This window comes from Gossypium hirsutum, chromosome D11 (assembly GCF_007990345.1).
Source record: "Gossypium hirsutum isolate 1008001.06 chromosome D11, Gossypium_hirsutum_v2.1, whole genome shotgun sequence".
Lineage (NCBI taxonomy): Eukaryota > Viridiplantae > Streptophyta > Magnoliopsida > Malvales > Malvaceae > Gossypium > Gossypium hirsutum.
In genome coordinates this window covers 1,576,978-1,600,126 of record NC_053447.1, presented here as the reverse complement: position 1 = coordinate 1,600,126, position 23,149 = coordinate 1,576,978, and the positions used below count along the sequence as shown (strand labels likewise).

The 23,149-nt window shown below is 34.0% G+C and overlaps 3 protein-coding genes across 11 annotated transcripts; all 3 read right to left on the bottom strand.

Moving 5' to 3' along the window:
* Nucleotides 1-734: 734 nt before the first annotated feature.
* LOC107904514 (WD repeat-containing protein 44) lies at nt 735-4,442 on the bottom strand. 2 transcript variants are annotated; one of them, XM_016830909.2, is made up of 8 exons: nt 4,186-4,441; nt 2,808-3,950; nt 2,630-2,720; nt 2,374-2,531; nt 2,245-2,296; nt 2,064-2,143; nt 1,874-1,967; nt 735-1,772 (listed from the first exon to the last, which is right to left on the bottom strand). In XM_016830909.2, the coding sequence occupies exons 2-8, from the start codon at nt 3,909-3,911 to the stop codon at nt 1,186-1,188; spliced, it is 2,166 nt and encodes a 721-aa protein (XP_016686398.1). In that variant the 5' UTR covers nt 3,912-3,950; nt 4,186-4,441; the 3' UTR covers nt 735-1,185. The 2 variants fall into 2 exon arrangements, with proteins under 2 accessions (XP_016686398.1, XP_040961379.1); XM_041105445.1 differs by having other exon boundaries at nt 788-1,791; nt 4,186-4,442.
* A 2,976-nt stretch (nt 4,443-7,418) lies between these two features.
* Nucleotides 7,419-14,833, bottom strand: LOC107904517 (serine/threonine-protein kinase BLUS1). Of its 5 annotated transcripts, none has more exons than XM_016830913.2 (22): nt 14,353-14,833; nt 12,880-13,134; nt 12,673-12,797; nt 12,497-12,541; nt 12,007-12,088; nt 11,812-11,880; nt 11,521-11,691; nt 11,379-11,444; nt 11,161-11,229; nt 10,963-11,031; nt 10,497-10,819; nt 9,959-10,092; nt 9,753-9,847; nt 9,619-9,657; nt 9,469-9,534; nt 9,007-9,108; nt 8,861-8,912; nt 8,718-8,770; nt 8,569-8,633; nt 8,422-8,473; nt 7,653-7,745; nt 7,419-7,547 (listed from the first exon to the last, which is right to left on the bottom strand). In XM_016830913.2, the coding sequence occupies exons 1-21, from the start codon at nt 14,521-14,523 to the stop codon at nt 7,677-7,679; spliced, it is 2,172 nt and encodes a 723-aa protein (XP_016686402.2). In that variant the 5' UTR covers nt 14,524-14,833; the 3' UTR covers nt 7,419-7,547; nt 7,653-7,676. The 5 variants fall into 5 exon arrangements, with proteins under 5 accessions (XP_016686402.2, XP_040961377.1, XP_016686401.2 ...); XM_041105443.1 differs by having other exon boundaries at nt 9,469-9,528; XM_016830912.2 differs by having other exon boundaries at nt 7,419-7,745.
* A 2,622-nt stretch (nt 14,834-17,455) lies between these two features.
* On the bottom strand, nt 17,456-21,810 carry LOC107904518 (rab GTPase-activating protein 22). 4 transcript variants are annotated; one of them, XM_041105441.1, is made up of 6 exons: nt 21,291-21,806; nt 20,101-20,257; nt 19,938-19,987; nt 19,427-19,480; nt 19,246-19,312; nt 17,456-19,095 (listed from the first exon to the last, which is right to left on the bottom strand). In XM_041105441.1, exons 1-6 carry the CDS (start codon nt 21,605-21,607, stop codon nt 17,761-17,763), a joined length of 1,980 nt encoding a protein of 659 aa, XP_040961375.1. In that variant the 5' UTR covers nt 21,608-21,806; the 3' UTR covers nt 17,456-17,760. The 4 variants fall into 4 exon arrangements, with proteins under 4 accessions (XP_040961375.1, XP_040961376.1, XP_016686405.2 ...); XM_041105442.1 differs by having other exon boundaries at nt 20,101-20,236; nt 21,291-21,804; XM_016830916.2 differs by having other exon boundaries at nt 17,456-19,312; nt 20,101-20,236; nt 21,291-21,810.
* Nucleotides 21,811-23,149: the final 1,339 nt, after the last annotated feature.

Genomic DNA, 23,149 nt, shown 5'->3' with positions numbered 1-23,149 from the left:
ACAAAAATGATAAAAATTTAATTTTATCTTTTAAAAATTATAAAGATATAAATTATTAAAATGATAAAATTACATTTTTATTATTGTAAAACTATACAACTTAATTTCGTCTTTTTTTTTACTTCACCTCTACTTTGAGTCAAAATAGACAAATACCTTATCTTTATGGATTGATGTGGACCGATACACCTAACCTGGGTTAACAATTAAGCGCATGGCTTGAGCAATGTTCATCCTAAAGAATTAAAAGACTCTAGAGTCCATTCCTACTAGTTTTTTGAAAAAAAAAAGTTAAATCACAATTTAAGACTTGAACTTGGTAATAACCTTTTTTTAGTTTAAGTCTATGAATCTAGTAATTATTATTATATTGAAGCCTAAACTAGGTAATTATTCCCACATTAAAACTCGAACATCTTGTTGTCAAAATTAGTCCCTGAATTTGGTCTATATTGAGGCTTAACCTTTATAATTATTCTTACGTTAAGGCTTAAACTTTAATATTTTCAAAAGAATATCAAGAATTAGCTTAGACAAAAAAAATTTAAACATTCAAAGACTAATTTGAACATAAAAAAATTCAGACCACAAGACCCAAAAAGTTATTTAACCCAAAAAGGACAATAACTCGCAGCCGTTTTAAACTTGAAATTATTAATGGTTGCACTGTCTGACCTCAAAGATCTTTGAAAATCTACTAAACTCTCCAAAAACAAAACTAACTATAATTTATATACATACAAAATAGGACCTCCATTAACATATACTTTAGAGCTGACCAAACAAATCAAAGAATCAGTATATAAATTGACATCTATATAGTGTGATCCATAAACAAAAATCTATTACGGGTCAAGGGCTCAAGGCCTACATGCGGTTGAAGACCCATTTTAACCTATTATATGTTACTGGAATTCGAAAATGAGTGTTCAAAGACATGCATGTGCTTAAAACCAGACGGCACAGTTATACCTATATTCGTATATGTGTTGTGTTGCTGTATCTTTAGGGACGGAGAGGTTCTTATACTCGAATTGGTAACCCATAATTGAGGTAGGTTCGAATGCGTCCATCAAAGCTTGCATGAGTGTTCAAAGACATGTATGTGTTTAAAACCAGACCGCACAGTTATACCTATATTCGTATATGTGTTGTGTTGCTGTATCTTTAGGGATGGAGAGGTTCTTATACTCGAATTGGCAACCCGTAATTGAGGTAGGTTCGAATGCGTCCATCAAAGCTTGCAGTGACAATCACAAGACCCCATTTGTGAGAACTTAACATACTTTGATATGCACTCTTCAGAACTTTTAACTCAAATTTCCACAAGTCGGAGGCAATTGCGGCCGGACTCGTGTTGGGGAGTGTCTCTTCGGGCCAAGTTGCAGACCCCCTTGTTAAAGACTCCATCAGAACACGTTTCAGAGAGAAACCATTTGGGGAAGCAAGGGGAGCGAGTTGTTCTAGCTCCACCTTGGGATTTAGTTGTTTTTTTCCGTTTGTAAGGCTTTTTTCCCGCATATTGTCATTTGATTCAGAAGACATGAGCGTTCCGGGATCGGTTTTGATGCCACACCAAGGTATAGCAATTGATGCATTGTGGGAGAGGAAACTCTCGCGAGACGAAATGTTCTTCGCTTTCGAACAGTTCTTCTCTGGATTAGTGTAATTCCATATGTAGACATTAGAATCCTCGCTGGCCGAGATGATTTGTTTCCCGTCTTGGCTAAAAGTTGCAGAAATCTGACTCGTTGCAATCCGAAATCCAGGTGCTGAAAGATATGAAATAAGCTTAAATCATGGAAATGCCAAGATCAGAACGGCAGACATTCATGGAACGATAATTAGAGGAACGGTAGAGTCAAACACTCACCTTTTAGATTGTATACAACATCTCTTCCAGACAAGACATGGACAAGTGAATCGGCTGAAGTAATGATCACTTTGCTTGGATCACAAGGAGAGAACTAAATTTGAACAACAACAAAACACGAGTTCACTTGTAAGAAAATGTAATAAAGAAGAAACATACAAAAGAGTTAATAAGAATTAAATGTAACCACCTCGAATCCAGTTATCTTTTTTCCAGGTAACTTCTTTTTGCTTTGTAAGTATACCGGCACATCGATTTGAAGTCTATTACCTGACAAACAATACGCACGATTCAGAGATTCAACCCAAAAATACCAGCAAAAAAAGGTCTAATGGTGCAGAGCTGTCTTGCAAATTTAGAAACGACCATACCTATGATATCATAAAAACGGCAGTTTCCAGTCATCGAGCCAACAATTCCTCCCTACAATAATCAAACAAAGAGGTTTAGTAACAAAAATTCATTAGATTTCCGGGGACAACACAAGATTTACGACTAACCTTTCCGTCAGGGCGATAACATACAGCAGTGACTATATCCCTTACATCAGTATAATCAATAACTCGACAATGAAGAACTTCCCAAATACGAACTTTTCCATCGATCGAGCCGCTTATGAAATAATTATCATCCATAGGGTTGAAGGCAACAGAAGTCACTACGTAGACAATAACAGTAACACATACATTAATGTCATGCAACTTTGAAGAAGATAAATCAGTTCGCCAAACAAGACATGTAATAAAAATGTCCTACCATAATTGTTATGAGAAAAAACCCTCAAGCATCGATCGGATCCAACTTGCCATAGACGAACGGTTTTATCGACAGAGGATGACAACAGAAACTACAACAAAGAACATACGATATGTCAAGAATGAAAACGCCTAGTATCGAAATCTAACAGGTAATATGAAAAATCTAGGAACTTTACCCCTTTCTTAGACCACGAAAGAGCCAATATTTCGCCACTGTGTCCCTGAAATTCATGCAGCGGCTTCTCGGAAATTCGGAAGACCTTGGGTGGGAAAATGACACAAGTTGAATCCGATAATCTCCCCAACTTCTTAATTTTATCAATATGGTCTTTATCCATATTGAGAGGAGTCAGTTGGGAAAGATGATTCATTCTAAAGTAGAGACACGAAGAATCAAGGTCTTGTATGTTGAATCCATCTAAATTCTCGTCCTCGATGATCTTCCATATACGAACTATACAATCTTCACCTGCAGTTGCTAGAAACTTCCCGTCGAGACTGAACTTCATCGTTGAGATGGACCCTTTGTGTGCTAAAAATTCTTGCCCACAATAAAGGGAAGACAACTCCTTGGAATGCTTGTTACATGGATGAACTTGAACTCTTTTCGTCCTTTCCCCTAATACCGAATCATAATCACTCTGCTTCGATCCAACTTCAACATGTCTATCAACAACATGGGCAATGGCACCTAATTTACTTAACCAACTCTTTTTTACCTTCATTTGTGGATCAATTCGTGGCCTTCCCTCGAGCTTTCCACGCAACTGCGGATCAAGCTGAGGAGATGATGGCATAGGGGACGTCTTGAACTCTAGAGAACTAACGGATTTACTTGAACAACTCTTCTCTATCACAACTAATTCCATTTGATCATCCAAATTCTTATCTTGATGTGTAAAATGATTTGGCATTGAAAACATTTCAACTGGTTCTTGACCATCATTGGACTGGTTCGATAAAACACCATCTTTAAGAGCTAATGTACTCAACGCCACCTCACTATCTTGTGAGACTTCGAGTGCATCCCTACATGGACCACCGGGATCCTCGCCGGTAAATGAACTCCGAACAAAACTTAGACCCATCCATGTCCAGAGCCTATGGCGACGCTTATCAACACTTTCTGGGAACACAGACCAGAACTTGTACTGATCAAAATTGTCTGAAAAACCGTTGACTTGGCCAAAATCAGGACTAGAACAACATTCATCGGAATAAACTGAACGGCTATCAAAGAATTGATCATCATCTTCCTCTTCTTCAAAATAATTTCCCATAATTAGTTTTTTTTGGTTATTCTTTCAATCCATGAAATCCTGAAACATCAGTTAAACAAATTTTCAACTTTTTTTTTAAATCATGAAAAACCAATTAACAAACTTCTAAGAAGAATCATAAAGGGACAGATCTTTGCGGCAAATTTTCAAATACCATGAAGACAAAAAATGAAGAGTTTAAAAACATTCTAAAAGGAAACTATTACATGACCATGAAACAAAACAACAAACAGATATCGGGAAACCCTATATATATATTTAGTGATTTACTCACCTGGGTCACCACGAAATGTTGGAAAATCCCAGAATTCCACGGATTTTTCACCTCCCTATTTTCTTTGCGTCACCCAGAAGAAAAAAAAAAACTTCCAATTCTAAAGTACAGAAGTGTGTATTATAAAATACACACTATATAATTAATATGCCTCGAAATTGGCGTTAACGCGAAGGAGAAGAAGATGCGAAGTCCTAAAGCTTTGATAGATAGACGGTGGTTGGTTTCTTTGTATCTGTATCCGTCAATGTCCGCCTTTTCTTTCTCTTTATATAATAGTTATGATTTCTATGGGTTGAAATCGAATAATTAAAAGGTAAAATTCATGCCGAGTAACTACACAATCATCTCAATTTCAAAAAATTATAAAATAATAATTAAATTATTAAAAAATTTTAAGTTGTTTTTTAAATAGTTCAATTAGTGAGATCAAGTAACGATTCCACAATCAATACTATAGAACCATCAATGAGTAGAAAATTATACTTTAAATCTAAGTCGATCTAATGGGTAGTGTAAGAAGTCAAAAAAGAAAGCCATTTCGATTTTGATTCATATATTCGTGATTTAAGACAGTGCGATGGAGAAGTACAACAGTGATTATATTCGAATAGTTTAATGATTATTTTGTAACTTTTTGAAGTTAAATGACTAAAACATAAAGATATTAATAGTTTGGTGACTTTGAGTGCAATTTCTCCCTAATTTAATTACTGGTAAGCTAAAAGGTAAAATTATTTTGTTTGTTTGTGGGGCACTTTCGTGTCTCTTACATTCTCCATTTGTCTTGTCTCTATTCCACCCACGACTTTAGTTTAACTGTTCTTGTCTTCTTTTATTTTCATTTTCGTCGAAACAGCTTGCTTTCATTGATTTAAAAGAAAGGTAAATATATTTGTTTTTATTTAAGGTTGGTTTCATTGTTTTGTTCTCGTATCAGTGATTGAATTCAACAACTAATTTGAATAAAAAATTCAAGCCACATAAAAGTCGCTTAAGTTGAAAGATTAATTTTGATAAAAAAAATTCAACGCCTAGTTTAAGTCCTAAAATAATTGTTAAGTTAAAAGTATTGATTTTAAAATAAAAATTTAAGCTGTCGAATTCAAAGATTAATTTTAAAAAATCAAGCTTTAATGCTAAATTCAGACCCCAAAAAATAATTAAGCCTTCAATATTTATTTCTTTTAGTTCTAATTGGTACTTAGAATTTGATTTTTGTCATATATTATAATCCATTTTTCAACTCTATTAAAATTAAATGATGTAGATTAATCAAGTTATTATACGTCGTAGGTACGGTACATCAACTAATGGCACGATATGTTTGAATTTATAGTCCACTTCATTTAATTTCAATGAAATTATAAAAATGAACTCAAATATACAGAAAAACCTAAAATCGATATTAATTTAAAGAAATATAAATATGAATTTAAACATTAAAATCAAACAGGAATTTTTTTTTTTAAATTGTCAAACTAAGTTTTTGAAGAATTATTTATATTTTATCAAATTATAATTTCAATTAGACATTTTATAGTTTTAAAAATTCTATTTATTGATATTTTAACATATATTCTCAGACTTTTTTTTTCGTACGTGCTAACTGTATTGATTTTTGTTTTAAATATTTTTTTTCCAATATTTCCTTTCCCAGCCATGGCTAATTGGTCGTGACCCCTTCTTCAAATTGATAGGAAAAAGGTTTAATTCTGTGTAGAATTAGCTCACTTTTATTAACAAATTAATTAATTACTTCTTTCTTAAAATTAATTCTTAAACCACTTGTTGACTAATCACATGATGTAAGCCCATGTACTTTTAAAAATATTACTATTATAATCAATTAAATTTTAGTTCGATTAGAATGAGTTTAAATAAGCTGAAACACATTATGCCTAGTTCTAAACATTGTATAAATATATATATGATCAATACTTATAATAAAATTGTTTAAAAATAAATAAATAAATACAAACAATCTTATTCAAAAATACCGAGTGATTAATATAAATGTATGGTTTTATTGTATGATGAGTTCATAATTTAAATATATATATTTTTGTGTATAAATTAAATTTAAAAGTTAAACATTGACCATATATATAAAAAAAATTATATATTAAAAATAATGCAGATTAACTAGTTTTAATATTTTTGTCATTTTCATGAGGAAGATTCTGGTTGAAGATTTTTAGACAAATCAATGCCATGTTACAAAGACAGGTCCTTTGTCTCCCAAAATAACAAGAGACAACATAATTAGTGATGCTGAAATCATCAGTTCCGGTAACCATCTAATCGGATTAATCAAATTTATATAAAATTATTAACTCAAAATTTATTTTATTGAATATTAAGTTAAAGAATTGAAATTTTTAATTACATTTTTTTATTAATGAGATAAAATTAGCATTTCATTTTCCAAATACATTATCTTATCTCATAAAAAAAAAGAAAAAAAGAAGCAAAACATAATAAAATCGGTACTAACATTCAAATACTAAATTCAAACATACAGTAACTTTTTTATATAAAAATAATAATTTATTATTAAACATTAAAGTCTGATAATTCTAGAGATAAACATATCATCGTGAAGTGGCTTAGAAGACAAGTAAATTGAAGAAAGTTGTTGGGTTGGACCGACTATTTATTATAGAAATAATTCTTTATCTTACTTCTAGTTTTTCTTTTTCCTTCGTGCTTTTTCGTTTCCCATTCCTGAGGTGTCAAATTATATTAATAATTGTATTATTAATTTATCACAATTTAAAACCGTGTACGAAGCCTATAGACATAATGATGCTCACACCTATGGCCCTTAAGATGCTAATCATGCTTTAAGACGAGCTCTATACTAATGCATTTCCATAATTAGTTGTAATGGGCTAATATTTTCTTTAGATAAAACATCGGAAATTAACCTTAAAAAGCTTTAAAGTATAATAACTTAAGGGAAAGATCAATTCAAGTGAGATCATTATTTCAAAAGCAATATAAATTTTAAAAATATTAATTAATAAACCTAAAATCATCAATTTTATTGTTTAATGTTTTTTAGCAAAGTTTTTTTCTTAAAAAACTACTCACATATACATTAAAAAAAAAAACCTACCATATATATCTTATAAAAGACTGCACAACTTATTTTTCTCCAAAGAAACAAAATTCATAACCAATATGTATCAATTACCAAAGATCCTATATAGTTAAAAAAAAGAGTCCTATTCCACAATATTTTCTTATTCATCATTGTATATATATGTATGTATACATAAGTAATTAAGAATGCTTGCTTCCCTACTGTATCAGACGATATCAATCAGGGCCCTAAAGAATTTCACCATATCATGTATCTGATAAGGGCATTAGGCAAAAAGAATGGTGGAAACGCAGTTATAATCTGAACTGCATGATTTACATCTTTTGTAACGATTATAGAAACGGAAAGTTCACTTTACCGGTAGTCGAGTTTTTTACAGCTTTCACGCATCCACTTCCCTTCGAATCCCGTTCTCTTCCACGCCAGACACGAACCTTAATTGTTGTTGCAACTGCATCATAATAATGAAATCAAATCATCAGTGCCAAGGTTATGGGTGTTTCTTTTTCAGTACAAAAGCTGTAGTTGGGGTAAAAGAAGGGTTGCGGATTATGTTACTCAAACTTGGGTAGTTGGGTGCAGTATTGAATACGAATACGTGTCTGACATATGGCATGTTCCATCTTTTCTAAGTTTCACATATAATTGGAAAGTTTGGTAGGTTATATACAAAGAATAGTACTAGACACAACCATGAAATGAAGTGGAGGAACATAAAGCTTGCAAATTTAATGGTGAATGTACCGGAGCAGTCCCTCTATTATAGGGACTTGATCAAATTAGTCCCTCTACTATTAAATAGATCAATTTAGCCTCTGTATTATTAAAAAAAAAAATCAAACAAGACCAAGCTGGAATAAAGTTAACATTTACTGTTAAAAAAAAATCATCTACTATTTAATAGATTAACATTTTTAAAGTTTTTATGATTCTGTAAATGAAACCTTTTGTTTGGAATTGAAAAAAAAAATTCAAGACATTTTTTATACAGTAAATATTAACTTTGTTACAATTAGGACTTATTTAATTCTTTTTAATAGTATAGGGACTAAATTGATTCATTTATACTACAGGGACCTCCCAAATACTTTAAATTTAATTATATAAAAGCCTGTAAAGAAACTCACTTGATCATGTTTCAACTTTTCAGCAGTTAACTCATCAGTCAGATTCATCATTCTGCAAAAAGTTTACAGACAAGCATATCAGAATAAAGTTGTATTCGTAGGTGGGATAGAAACGTAGAACTACTTGATTGGATTCGGAAAACCAACCTAGATTGTAGCTCCGTGATCTTGCCTAGCAGTAAACGCTCCCTCTCAGAAGCTGGGGTTTCAACCTATTGACAAAGAAGGTTTGATAGGAGAAGAAAGAATAACCTACTAGATATTATTCACCTTAAACAAGGATAAAAGGTTCTTACGTTTCCATTGCTCTCCGAACGAGGAAGAGGAGGCAACTTTCCGTTTTGTGAGGCTAGTAAAACAGAAAAAGAAATGGATTACGGTACTGATAAGCAGTATATTTCCTAAACGTGCATGACGGAAAGAAAAATCTTTCACTGACCATCTACAGCCTCGGCAGACTGCAAGGTATTCAACAAATTCACGATGAGATCCTAGCATTCCAAAAAGAATTTCCAGTGAGAACATGAATAATTATAAGGTAAACATTCTATCAGCAATGTGATTGTCCCGAGCTTAAGTCTTTACCTGTTGAAGTGAGGTTTGCTGGAAAAGATTTTGAAGGTTAGTCATAAGAATTGATGCGGGCACGTTACCGTTGGTTAAATCCTTGGGGGATTGACTGGTAGGCTGAAAAACAGGGAAAATTGATAAAACTATAAGCAAACGACTAAGAAGTGGGTTAACATGTTCCACTACCAGATAGATGAAGCCACATACAAGATGAGATGAATTTATATTTGATGACAACACATGTTATAATTTTTTTAATATTATGAAGGTGTGTGCCTCAATAAAGGTGCCTCCCCCGGAAGACAGTGAGGCACTTTCTCCTATTTTGTGCTACACCTTATACTCTGCACACACACCTTAACCCGAGATCCTCCATCTATAAGAGATCCTTAAGCTTCAAGATGTAGATATTATAAAAAAATGAAATAAACATAAATTCACAGCCAATGACGTTGAAAGAAGGTGGTGTACACGAACCACTTGTTTGGATTCAAACATCCAATCACCAACGCTAGCAGACTTTCTGAGAGGTGAAGTCTGAAACTTGAGAAGAAACAGAGCATCCAGTAAGAAGTTGACAATTAATACTGTTAATACAAGGGTATTAAGCGAAGACCAATAACTCACCTGTGAAGATCGACGTGAAACTGAACTTAAAGGAATATCCTAAAGAATATTATCCGGTTAGTAAAGTTGCACAGACAAACAAAAATAGCATTAAAATTGACCTTTTAGAAAAAAGTACTAAAATCAAACCTTACCTTTACAAGATCTAAATTTTCTGATGTTACTGAAAATCGACCTTTTATTTGCACCAGATTAGCCTTTGACTTCTCATCCAAAGATTCCCTAAACCCTGTCAAAGGAGAAAAAGTATTCTACAATATATATCCGCAATAGCAGCCACTGGTGGCGGTGGTGGTGAAAAAAACAAAAGCAATGATTCTAAATGCCATGAGTTTGTTACCTCCTGAAGACTTAATAGGAGCTGATAAGCTGTTAGCAGATGCTCGATTAGGAAGCATCAATGGACCACTAAAACTTGGTGCTTTATGAACTTGGCAAACTTTCTCATTGGCAGGTAAATTTTCATTTTCAAACCTGATATTAGCAGGCCGTTAGCTCATCATCTACAGTTTTCTCCTACATCTCTGATGATATTTAAATTATTTTCTAAAGTTAACACAGATATGAGATTAATCACACATGTGAGCAATGCAACAGTAAACCATTTTGTTTCTCATCCTTCAATTCCCAACTATAGCAAGACCAAAGCAATAACACAAGAAACTATATTAAAAAATAAAAAGCAGATTGAGTCACCTCCCCATATGTTATAGTCGGTGTGACAAAACAATTAGAACCAAATGTTCTAAACATGTTTATGCATAAAAATCATCAGCTAGCAATTAATTGGTGAAAAAGAAAAAGTTGAGATCACTTTATAAACTTGTAAAGGAGACAAATTAAATTGAAAAGCCAACCCACTATGAAGCATGACCAACCTTTCTGAGTTACGAACCCGATCTGAAGATGAATGATTAAGAACAGGACCAGTTGTAAGTGGCCCACTTTGGGTTTGCCTGGGTTTCACTGCTTTAGCCTTGGCCAAATCAACATCCTTTTCTGAAGTCGATGCCATAACATCAATGTTTGATCCATTTTTCCTCAAACCCTTCTCAACTCTATCACAATCCAAATTCTTTCCTGTCTCATTCAAGCAATCAGGCTGTATTGAGTCAACGCTCCTTGGTCCTCCAAATTCAACCAGAGATACTTCCCTATCTAAATTCAGCTTTCCCAAACTAGATTCACAGTAAGCTGCAGCCTGTCAGCCAACACCAAGAGTAAATTAACGTAGTTTGCTATAAAAGGCAAATAAGAAAAGACATACAATTTCTTGCTTAAGTAGAAAAAGTAGTATTTTATACACTTCACAAACTGCCAAGGGCAAAAAGTACAACTGCTGACCTTATGACCAGGGCTTGATTTCAAGCTCTCATCATCTTTGCACTCATGAATATCATCATCATCACGCACCTTAGCACGTTAAAGTGAAAAATTAGCATAAACCATGTAATTGATGTAACTAACAAAGAAATGGCTTTCAATACTATATGTATGCATTAAAATCTTACTATTAAAGGTTAAAACTAAACATTTGCCTACCAGAGATGCTTGTGCTTTCAAATCCTCGATATCAAAATTCCAGGCACTAACTCCTCTTTGGTACTCACTCTGACAAGCAAAAAAAGATAACACCCTCAACAGTGAGAAAACACAAATGTCCCCGAATGGTCAACCCGACAGTTAAACAGAAATATTATCAGAAAAAAATGGTAAATCTAATTTAAGATGAAAATGGCGTATGACTGATGATATCTAACCTGTGATAAAGCTTCTTGTTCTGCTGAAGGCATTTTCTTTAGAGCAAGTTGTGCAGCATCTTTAAGCTGTAAAATTTTGTATAAAAAAAGCATTAGACAAATACTATGGAAATTAAAGCAAAATGGCATTGGGATCAGAAACCTGAAGGGCTTTCACACGATTCCAAAGTGGTGGCAGATCAGTAAATAATTTCTTCAGAGAAAGCTCAGGAGGTTTTGCATGCTTGAAAAAGGAGTGCTTTAATAATTTCTCTGCAGTTGGCCTCTTCGTTTGATCTTTAACCAGGCACATTGCTACCATTTCTTTAAAAGACTGAACAAAACTGGAAGTCCTTTAATTAGAAACTTGCTATGCCAAGCAAGCAATTCAAAAACACCATTAACACCATTTTTTATTTACATGATGACAAATAACCAGAAAGATTAGCAATACCTTAGAGAACTTCTTATCTCGATCATAATCTAGTCCTGGTGGAGCATTTTGTATGGTCATCAGGAGAACCTGTTATTGTTAGAAAGAACAGCTGTAAAACATATTTAAGCATTCATTAAGAGCTCATACTACCAAACCCTCCACTATGCAGTATTTATCTAAATTCTTGCTAGACTTTCAATGGGTATTTGATACCTTCATTGGTGGATATTTTGAAAAAGGTGCATGACCATGAGCCAACTCCAATGCTGTTATGCCAAATGACCATATATCAGCCCTGGTGCAAAAAATGCGGCCATTTAATGAAACTACAAAATTATGCATCCAAGCCTAATTCAACAAACCCAAGCATAACTTCCATTAACCAGTCTTCTGTAGTACCATTTAAATATTTAAGCATTGCAATGTACATGCAATTGGCAGCTTGAGGAGCATAGATACTAATAATAAGCCATGATGCATGGATAAAGTGAAATTTTGAGTTTTGGAAAAAACATAGATATCACTCAAATCAAAATCAGAAGACCTCATAGTTTCGAACACACAAGCAGCCCTAGCTAACCAGAAGCAGAAAATACTTGTGTACGCTAATATGTCTGAATCATTTATGTGATAATATGCATTTAAGTAAAACTTCAAGACCTTAAATACTTTTTAAAATCTTAAACACGAATTAAAAACTGACTTGGAGTTATATCCACTTCCGGGCTGCAAGACCTCTGGTGCCATCCTGCAGGCAAGGATAAATTGGAATCTCAAACCATGAAAATTTAAAAAAATAAAAAAAAATAAAAAAATAAAGAAAGAAAACTGTCAGTGGCATCAGTGGAGTTGAATAGAGACTCGACAAAGATAGCTCACCAGCAAGGGGTTCCAACAAAGGTGTTTCTAGAACGCTGTCTATCTCCTGAATCAAACATGCAAGCTGAAACACCAAAGTCAGCAAGCTTTACAGTGCCATTGTTATCAAGCAGTATGTTCCCAGCCTATAATTTAAAAAAAAACTCAAATCAAAACAATAACAGATTAATGTGAATAGAACAATGTGAACTTAAATGGTGCACTGACCTTAACATCCCGATGAATATGTCCTTGTCGATGAAGATAATCCAAAGCCTTAAGAGTTTCTTTCAGAATAGTACCAATAGCAGGCTCCTCAAAACCTTCAGGATAAGCTATCTTCATGAGGTGCAAACAAGAACCCTCTGACATGAAGGGCATGACTACCCAAAGGCTACGGTCAACTACAAAGGAACAATATGCCCGAATAACATTTGGGTGATCAATCAAACTCATTGTTTGAGCTTCCCTGCGTATGTCATCCTGCAAAGGACCATTAGCTATCAAGACAGCCACACAAGAGCCAGGGATTACAGTACAAAGAGAAGCTGTCCACTAATATGAAGAGTAGAAGATATAGAACAAGAGAGCTAAACTATACCACACATGCTTCTACAAGTTGCAGAGCCTCTAACAACTTCTCTTATTACAGACTTCAACAACCAAAAATAAGATAACTGTGGCATGCATCTATTGACTCATTCTACTATTATCAAATGTATAACTTGTTCAGATAGTAATGAGACAAACAAGCATACCAGATATTTAGGATACATGAACTCGAGCTAAGGCTTAAGTATGACATAGGAAGTAAAGCTAGGGAAAGGAAAAGGAAGGTATAGAGATTAGCACTGTTTCCCTTGTTTAGAGAACATTTTAATAGGACAGAATTTTAATCGTACCACTAGCAAGAAAAAACTTTTAAACTCTTTTACTCTGCTTGGAATTAAATCCCAATAATATCTCAATCCTTTCTTGAGACAAGTAGCAAAATTTCTATGAGAAGTGAGAACAGAATCATCTCCACGTAGATCAAGTGGACAGTAATTAATTTCTGTATGCACCTACTCCTAACTTCAGAGAAAAAATCAAAACAAGAAAGAAAGATAGAATACAAAAGATCCCATGGATCAGCAGTGCCAGCATTAGACACTGTATTCCTCAATGGCAGAAATCCAGCTTCAATTAACCATGGAATGTTTATAGACTATCTTAAGTACACACAGTAGCAAAGGCAACCTAGAACTAAAAAGGCCAAAGTAAAGTTCATGTTATGGACACCACACACAAAAACACACACTACTATTCGAAGTCTATGGTTCAAATAACAATAAACAGACTTTTTTTGCTTTCTAAGAAACAATTAAAGATGGAACAAAAAAAGAACAGCTTTTAACATTAAGCAAATTCAGAAGGCACAAATACTAAGCATTATCAAAAACTAAAGAAACAAACTAATACGCAACACAAGAAATAAAAGCTTCAATTGAATCATCGCTCACAACCTAATAAACTCCAAATTAAAAATAATAATAAAGTAAGAATCTATGAAATCCATTCAACTCAACGACGAACAATCAGTGAAATCCACAATCAAATTCTAATCAAACGAAATCTTCAAATCAACTTACAGTCAATTATTCGACTAGAAACAGTAAAAAAATAAATAAATTAAATAAAGAAGAAAATAAACAAACGAACCAGATTACTATTGCAGCGATCGAGATCCAAGCACTTAATAGCTACGACGTCGTTAAAAGGAATATAGATCGCTCTATAAACCGTAGCACTTGCGCCATAACCAACCTCTTCCAGAAGCTTGTAATCGCTAGGATTCGCCGAGTAACTCCGACTCCCTCCCATTCTCTTCATACCTTTAAAGCCTCAAAACCGACTTCGGAAAAACAAAACCAATAACCGTCAAGAAATCCCCGGCCAAAGCTTCCGGCAAAGCAAATTGAAGTAAAAAAGAGTTACCGCTACAAGTTTTTTAAAAAAAATACGGCTTTATTATTGTTGTTATTATTATTCAGTGAAGCGTTTATTTGATCCGTTGACCGCCATGAGAAGCGAATATAGAGGAAGGGGGGGACTGGTTTGAGCCTCTGAGGGAAGAGATAGGAGAACTGAAGGGAGTGCGTGCTGACGTGGCTGTTTTGCTGCTAGGTGATTCAGATTTCGACACGTGTATTTGACGCTTTCGTTTCATGAATTTAATTGTTGATTCGTTTTGTTTTTTTCCGCTTGGATTTCGATATCTTTGCAGTGATTTTGTTTTCTATATTTACATATACAACATTATTTTTGTTAATAATTTGTTTCTGTTAATTTTGGTAAAATCCGTAAATTTATATACGGGTTAAACTACTGTTTAGGGTTTTCATTTGGCAACAGTTTTCAGATTAGGGCTTAAACTTTTTTTTATTTCAATTTAGTCTCTGAACTTGACAATTATTCTCATATTTGAGCTTGAACTAAACAATTGTTTTTACATTGTAACTTCAACTTTTTTGTCCTACTTAATCTTTGGACTTGGTAATCATTCCCATGTTAGAACATGAACTTAACAATTGTTCCAATATTAAAGTTGAACTTTGACGTTTTTAAGTAAATATCAATGACTAACTTTGATAAAAAAAAATTAGATCTTGGTGTGTAACAATTGCCAAGTTCAAAGATTAACTTTGACAAGAAAATATTTAGGCACCAATATGAAAGTAATTACCAAGTTTAGACCTCAAAAAGTTATTTAACCATTTATATTATATATTTTAGATTATCTTATTTTAATTATTTTCCGATTTTATTTTCCTTGAGTTTAGGAAATCATCCAATCAACCATATTATTTCTTTGTTTCTAAAATAGAGGGGGTTGCGTTTGAAAACTTACTCAATAATGGATAACTATTATAATTACTTAATTAAATCACCTAATTAATTTCTCCAAATCTTGGGGAAGAATTGACAACTCGAAGAATTATACAAATAAATAGTCACGATAACTTTTAATTATTTAGTTATTTTATACTAACAAATATGTCGGTATTGGCATATAATACTCTACTATTCAAAGAATTAAAATTTATTCTATTAACTAAGCTTTTTTACAATTACTATACCACGTTGAAACACAATTAAAAAAATGTACGAAGTTAAAACATGATTGCTCACTAACAATGAAAAAACAAATAAATTGCCCTACAATAATCTATAGGGATAAATAATAAATTTGTACATAAATTTGGTTTAATGTGTAATTTGATACATGAATTTTAATATGAACTTGAATTGTGATTCACATGTATACATAAAACTTTGATTTCGATTCAATTGTACGAATATATACATTTATTTTCATATTGGATTAATATAATTGTTTGTGTATGTGATACATCAATCTAAAATTAAAATAATTGTTTCTATATGCATATTAATTTAAAATGGTGCTAATTCGATAATGTTGTTAGTGATTTGTGAAAACTGAATTCGATCAAATTTTCATATATGAAATCGCAAAAAATTAAAGTTCATGTATGATATTATACATTGAATCAAAATCTATATATAATTTTAATATCTATCTCTAATTTAGATATCAAACTGTTTAATTCTTTTCACTTTATCATAAGGTTTTTAAATACTAAAATAATAAGGAAGGGTGACTAAAACCTAAAAGTGGACTAAAGCATTGCAAGTTTAGGAAGAATCATGTGAACAAACCCCATTTCAATTTTTTGGTTGATTTGTTGTGGATAAGTTATAGTGGATTTAAATCTTGCTCCACTACTTTGATTGAATGGATAGGATGGGGGAAAAATCATATATTTGTTCCTTTTCTTAAAGTAATTTGTTTGTTTTTTTTAAAAAAAAAGTTTATTTTATTGATCAGTGGAGCTTATTGTATTACTACTGCACCCAAAACTTATTAATAGAGTAATTTATTTTTATTAATAGTACAATTTTTTATGCTTTTTTCTCTACTAAACACACTCTAAATCCACATTAATATCTAATTATCCATCCATGCATGGCAAAGCGATGAAAAAAACCGAAAAACAGGTAACCAAGAGACATACACTCTAAATCCCACTTATCCATCCAGGCATGGCAAAGCGAGGAACAAAAGCTGAAAAACAGGTAACTAAGACATTCTCATAGCTTTCATGGGAAAAGACAAGGTTTCATCAATGATTTTAAAATCGGATCGGTGGTTAAATTGATGAAGCTACTGATTCAATTAAAAATATATAAAAAAAAACCTTAAAAACATACTGTTAAATTGCCGGTTTAACTAGTCTGCACCAATTCCTGATTTATCCAATTCAATGCCATTCTCCGGATCAATACCGTGGCCGGTCTAATCCGGTTCAGATGCTCCAAGTCATCTACTGACCTCAAAACAAAAGCAAGTTTTTCATAAGAGAATCAATCCCCCATGTGGATAGACGATTAGGCATTGGTGGATATGTAAACATTAGCTATGCAAATCAATTATTGTGATTCCCCCATCATGTTCCCTTAAGCTCAAATGGTACTATTTGGCTGTTGATGAATTGTTGCTTCCATTTTCTGCCATTATGCAATGCATATGGGGGGCTTGTCTTATCGACATAAACATGGACTGTAACTACGGAAAGTGGCACTATTTGCGCCTAGCGGCAAAAGGCATGGTTACAGGCCTTGCAGAATGTTTATTCAGATATATATATATATACACACACTTATACAGCTATGTACTGAATTAAAAAATCACAAATTCAAACAGAAACTAGAACAGCAATGGCAAAGAACAGAAGCAAAAGGAGAAAAGTAAAGGTGCAAGGTTCTGTAATTCCATAATTGCAAAGCAAACTTAAACATTCTAAACTGCTGATTTTTCAGCGTTGCACCGTCACTCTAAGATAAAGCTCGAGCATGGGCAATACATCATATAGTAAATATAATCTCATAACTTACTTGTTACATGGAGTTTGGCTATATCAGTCGCTTGTTTCAAGCAGAAATGTAAAGTACCTCGGGTCCCTAAATATTGTGAGAGTCGAGGAAAATTTGAAAAAGAATTAGTGAAGGAAATTGATTGAAATAAGAAGGAAAAGGCAGAGCATAATACTAAATCTTGTCATGCAGGTTGACCACCAAGCCATGGGCATCATCGAGAAGCTTCCAGACATCCAGTCGTCCAGCCATACTATGGCATTCTCTCATTATCTCATCCATGCTGCTATACATCTCTATGATTAGCTTCCTCCTTTGCAAAACACAAGCTGCGATTGCATAAAGCAAAAGATCATCTGTAGGTGGAGCTCTAAGTCTCATCCTCCCCCAACTGGTCTTTGTAATACCAGCACGAATTGCTGCCTGGTCTGCCCAGACCACTTCCCAGAGGCAAAGAGTCTGCTCGAAGCTTAACTCCCTCCTGAAAAGAACTACAACCATTCTATACACAAAGAAGCAATCTTCTGCTTGAAGCTCCTCCAGGTGCCTATATAAATGACTATCCTTACACTTGATAATCTTGGACACGATGTTTAACTGTCTTCTAATGCCCACTTCATCAAGCCGGAAATTGTGACGAGCCTTTTTCATGAAACCTGAAAAGCACCAGAAGGCTTCAGAATCATCCTCTACCACTGAAATGATGGGAGAGAGCAGATCGCTCATTCCTTGGCAATAACCTATCTCGGGATCATAAAGGGTATAGGCCTCAAGTATAGCAACAAGACGAGCAGCATGATAAATCCTGCAGGGCTCTAGGTGATCATATTCCTTCAAGCCAACACTCTCAGCTAACTGGTATGCTTTCATTTCTGATACCAATGCCTGAGTTGAAGAGTAAGCAATCCATTCATCATTTGCCCTCACAGCATCAACACGGATGATTCTCTGCCATGTGGCAAAATCTTCATCCGCATGGGATTTTGACCTGCTTTTTATACGGGAGGCAGAGGAATTATCATCTTTATCAATATTATTTTCCTCTGTTATTTCTGAGGCAAAGAGGGGTATGTTTTCATCTTCATCAGAGGTATTGGAACCAGAGGATTCTGTCTCACCAGGAGAATCGTCTTCACAAGTAATTTCACTCTTATCAATACCTCCCTCCGAATCTGAGTCAGAAGATACAAGGGTCTGATGACTTTGATCACGCGGAGGGCGATCAGAATCATCAACCATGGGATTTTCTCCCTTAGTTGACCTTCTATCACTAACCACATCCTCTAAGCCTAAAGAATCAACAACTTGACTTAAATCCTCACTGTCTTCATTGCAGTTGTTTCCAGCAGTTTCCTTAACCTTAGAGCTATTCTCAGAATCATCAACCATGGGACTTTCTCCCTCAGTTGACCTTCCACCACTAACCACATCCTCTAAGCCTGAAGAATCAACAACTTGACTTAAATCCTCACTGTCTTCATTGCAGTTGTTTCCAGCAGTTTCCTTAACCTTTGAGCTATTCTCAGAATCATCAACCATGGGACTTTCTCCCTCAGTTGACCTTCCACCACTAACCACATCCTCTAAGCCTGAAGAATCAACAACTTGACCTAAATCCTCACTGTCTTCATTGCAGTTGTTTCCAGCAGTTTCCTTAACTGTAGAGCTATTCTCAATACGTTTAAGAATTTGGCGGCACCGTTTCCGCAATCTTTCAAACTCTTTTCTGCATCAGAAAGAAGTAGCCAAATAAAATCCCTCCAAAAAAAGAAGGAAAAATAAAAGATAGAAAGAACAAAAACAGGAAGAACGTAACAGAAACAAAGAATTGCTGATGAACCTTTTCTGTCTTCTAATGGAGTCTCTTTCTTCCTTTGAACTGTTGAGGTCATATCTGTTAAGCATGCAGACATCACAGTTAGTTGGTGTAACTGGTCATTTATGACCTGATACGTGGTTAATATGACAAATAACTACAAATGAATAAAAAACTAAAGCAGCAAGGAAACAAGCCTAAAATAGATCCTTGGCGCAGACAAATCAAATAAATGCACTAAACACTCCATTTTCCCTTCTCTTACTTCCAAAGTGATTAACAACTAACAAGATAAAATTTGTTTAAACATCCATCTACAGAAGAATCATTGAGACAATGAAAAGTCTGTAAAGCACCAAGATATGATAGAAAGATCATACAATGATTCCTTAGAAAAAATAAAGAATTAGGAAACTAGCCAGTAATTGGAAAGGAACAATTTAACCTTGAGGTTTAAGAGTTCCAAGAAGCAGAAAGGACTATTTGAGTCAAAGTATAAAGTGGTACATAAAGAGTAAAAGTATATGAATCTTACACTCCAAGGAGGTATGGCCATACCTCTGCTCTAATACTTGGATCAACACCCTGCATTCAAAATGAAAAGAATGATACCTCAAACAGCAATAACATATCCCTAAAACAGACTAAACCAGATGGAACAGAAGGCAAATAAGCCTGAAACAAGATTAATAACATACTCCACTTCGAACTTTCTTCAGAAACTTGACACCACCATCACCAAGTTTCCCATCCGGCGTGAATAAACTTTTCCATTGTTTAGGTTGAAGGGCATATTTTCTTTTTCTAAGGGCCCAGGGTGATTTCAGGCTACCCCTACAGAAAGAAACAAAAGTACTGATGCAATAATATGAATAGCAATTATTAGCATTTTGGATAAATTCATAAAATAACAGGTATAATTTTTTGTTAGCTCTCGATCTATGAAATACACTCTATATGTCTATACACTTAAAAGAAATGAAATGCATCACATGAAACAAAATTTGTAAAACACCCAACAGAGCAATGCTAATAGCTGTGTAGATACAAAGAAGATAATTTATGTAGAAGACTAAAGGCAAGTAAGCGAAAAATCTCAACTACTTCTGCAAATAGAAATGAGTGCAAGAGTAATTGCAATCACTAACAGGGTGTGTAACTGTTGGAAACAAAGATGAGAACAAACAACAATCACAATTCAACCGCAACAACTAAATATCCTAATGAACAGCTATGATAAAGTGCCATTAACATATGAACCAAAACTGTAACATTATACTCCAATGTCTATTTCGAATTTCACTCAGCAATTCAATTCTGAAGCTGAAAGGGACCTTCACTGCAACCGAAAAATGAAAAGAAGCACAACAACAGAACTAAAGAGTTACAGCTTTAAAATAATAATCACATTCAGAACCTCTTGAGAGAGGATGAGCAGATGGGATTGGAATCGAACTCCTATAAAAGAACCTATGAATCATGACGGTGATGATATTAATTCGACTATTTTATGGTGGAGATCTAAGAACCAAAAATATAAAAGAAAGAAAACTAAAGGGGATAAGTATTCGACGATCAGTCGGAAGAAGAATGACGATGGAGATGACAATGAAGAATAAGTATTCGACACCGTGATGTCGATGATGATGATGGCGATGGCCGACGAAGATGTGTGACTTCGCCATAGGATTCTCAATTAACGGCTTACCAAACGGAAATGCTATTTATCTATTCCGTAAGCATATCGAAATCTAAATAAATTCCCTAATTAACAATTTTTATTTTTTAAAAAAATCAATCTAAGCACCCTATGCCGCGTAATCACGAACGCGATTGGAACAATAACAAAGCTATAATTTACGAGGACATAGCATTTATTTTTCCTTACCTTCGAGAATAAACGATGGTAGCAGCGAGAGCGATACCGGCCATGGCAGTGACGGCGATGGCTATGCCAGAAGGCGAAACCACAGAGTAATAAGACCAGAAGCCACCGCCGCCGCCACCGCCGGCGGTGCTAGCTTCCGCGAATAAGATCCATTTTCGTAAACCTTCAATGCCGTCGCCGGTTGAGAAAAATAGCATGAAAATGGCGATGTACGGGAAAACGGCGGTTAAGTCGAAGCTGAAATCTCGATTTGAATTTTGCCTTCCCTTTTGCTTCTTCTTCTCCCTATCGGTAACGCGGATAAAAGCATTAACCATCACCAAACGGAGGAACCGCTTCGGTCTTTTTTTCTCTCTGCAATTTTTATTTGTTTGATTTTTTTGGTTGATTATATCATTATTATTACTATTATTATTCAATTGAAAGCTTGTGCTCTCTTTTTCATGAAAACGCAGTAACTATAATATAATAAGGATATCTTTTTTTGTCTCCCATTTTTTGACTGTGTGAACGGGAGAAAGGGATGGTGAGTGTTCGTAAAAAAGCAGATGGCAATTTTGAAATTTCAGATTTCACGGTTGGGCAAATTCGGGTCGGGTCATGTTTCCTAATTTTGCCCATATTGGGTCATAGATCTGGTATACCAATTAGGCCTTGAATAGAGATTTTATAAAATTGGACGGCCGGGCCTGGTCATAATTCATATTTAATATTTAAATATTATTTTATTTAAACTTAGGGTAAACTACTCTCAATATCGCTAAACTTTAGTAAGTTTACATTTTAGTTACTTAACTTCAAAAAAGATATAAAACGGTTATTGAACAGTTTAAAAGTTTTCATTTAAGTCACATGGTTGTTAAAATCACAATGTCAAAAAAAGATTTTATTCGCATCACTTGCACGAATCAAAAGCTCTCATTCGTTTTCTATTTCACCATTTGGTTTTTCATGAAACATTTTTTAACATCACGAATCTACAAACTAAAATCTAAGCAACTTTCTTCTTCGATCTCCAACATTAACCATCAGATCGACTTGGATCTAGTGACTCAATAACCCAATGACTAAATAATTTTTTTTGAATAGTTTAGTGACTTAATTGAAATTTTTTGAACAGTTCAATGATCATTTTATAACATTTTGAAGTTGAATAACCAAAATATAAACTTACTAATAATTTATGAACCTTAGGTGTAGTTCTCCCATCAATACATGGCGTAATATCCATGTCATTCATCACCGCGATCTAGAGCGTAGAGGTATTGTTATAAAATCATATTCCACATTATATTTTTTTACTCGACATCTATCATTTTTATCCCTTAATGTAAGTCTTGGTCCTTGAACTTGGTAAGTAGAATCACATTGGTCCCTAAACTTTTTTTATCTACTTTGACCTCTAAATTTGAAAATCGTTATTCATTTAAACCCATTTTGTTAATGATAGTGAAAAAAAATGGGGATAATATAACTTTTGGCCACTTAACTTGTAACACCCCTTACCCGAGACCGTTTCTGGAGTCGAGCATGAGGCATTACTTGGCTTATCTTACCAGTTCGGAGCATAAAAACTAGGTTTGAAAATTTATTTCATTATTCGCAGCAAATCTGTCTAGTCGCGCAGCAGTTACTAAATTAATTATAACTTGAGCTAAAGAACTCGAAATTTAATCCCGTAAATTTTCCCTGAAACTAGACTCATATATCTACTCACCATAAAATTTTTAGAATTTTTTGTTCAGCAAATTAGTACAGTTTATTAGTTAAAGTCTCCCCTGTGTCACCACCAGACTGCCCTGACCTCTAGTCACTAAAAATAAGTTTTCTCGCTATAGGATTTTCATATGAAGTTCTTA

Bases quoted from the DNA above. Each gene is read 5' to 3' on its own strand.
- LOC107904517 (XM_016830912.2), bottom strand. From the start codon at position 14,523: ATGAAGAGAATGGGAGGGAGTCGGAGTTACTCGGCGAATCCTAGCGAT. The intron at 9,535-9,618 runs GTGAGTTATTGG...TTTCTTCTCAAG, and splicing joins TTTCACGTCGATCTTCACAG to TTTCAGACTTCACCTCTCAG. The intron at 7,746-8,421 runs GTGAGTTTCTTT...ATTATGATGCAG, and splicing joins AAAAGTTGAAACATGATCAA to TTGCAACAACAATTAAGGTT.
- LOC107904518 (XM_016830915.2), bottom strand. From the start codon at position 21,607: ATGGTTAATGCTTTTATCCGCGTTACCGATAGGGAGAAGAAGAAGCAA. The intron at 19,988-20,100 runs GTATGTTATTAA...TTTTGAATGCAG, and splicing joins TGAAGAAAGTTCGAAGTGGA to GGTGTTGATCCAAGTATTAG. The intron at 19,481-19,937 runs GTAAGATTCATA...CATGCTTAACAG, and splicing joins TGGCCATACCTCCTTGGAGT to ATATGACCTCAACAGTTCAA.
- LOC107904514 (XM_016830909.2), bottom strand. From the start codon at position 3,911: ATGGGAAATTATTTTGAAGAAGAGGAAGATGATGATCAATTCTTTGAT. The intron at 2,297-2,373 runs GTTAGTCGTAAA...TGATTATTGTAG, and splicing joins GTTATCGCCCTGACGGAAAG to GGAGGAATTGTTGGCTCGAT. The intron at 1,968-2,063 runs GTGGTTACATTT...GTTCAAATTTAG, and splicing joins AAAAGATAACTGGATTCGAG to TTCTCTCCTTGTGATCCAAG.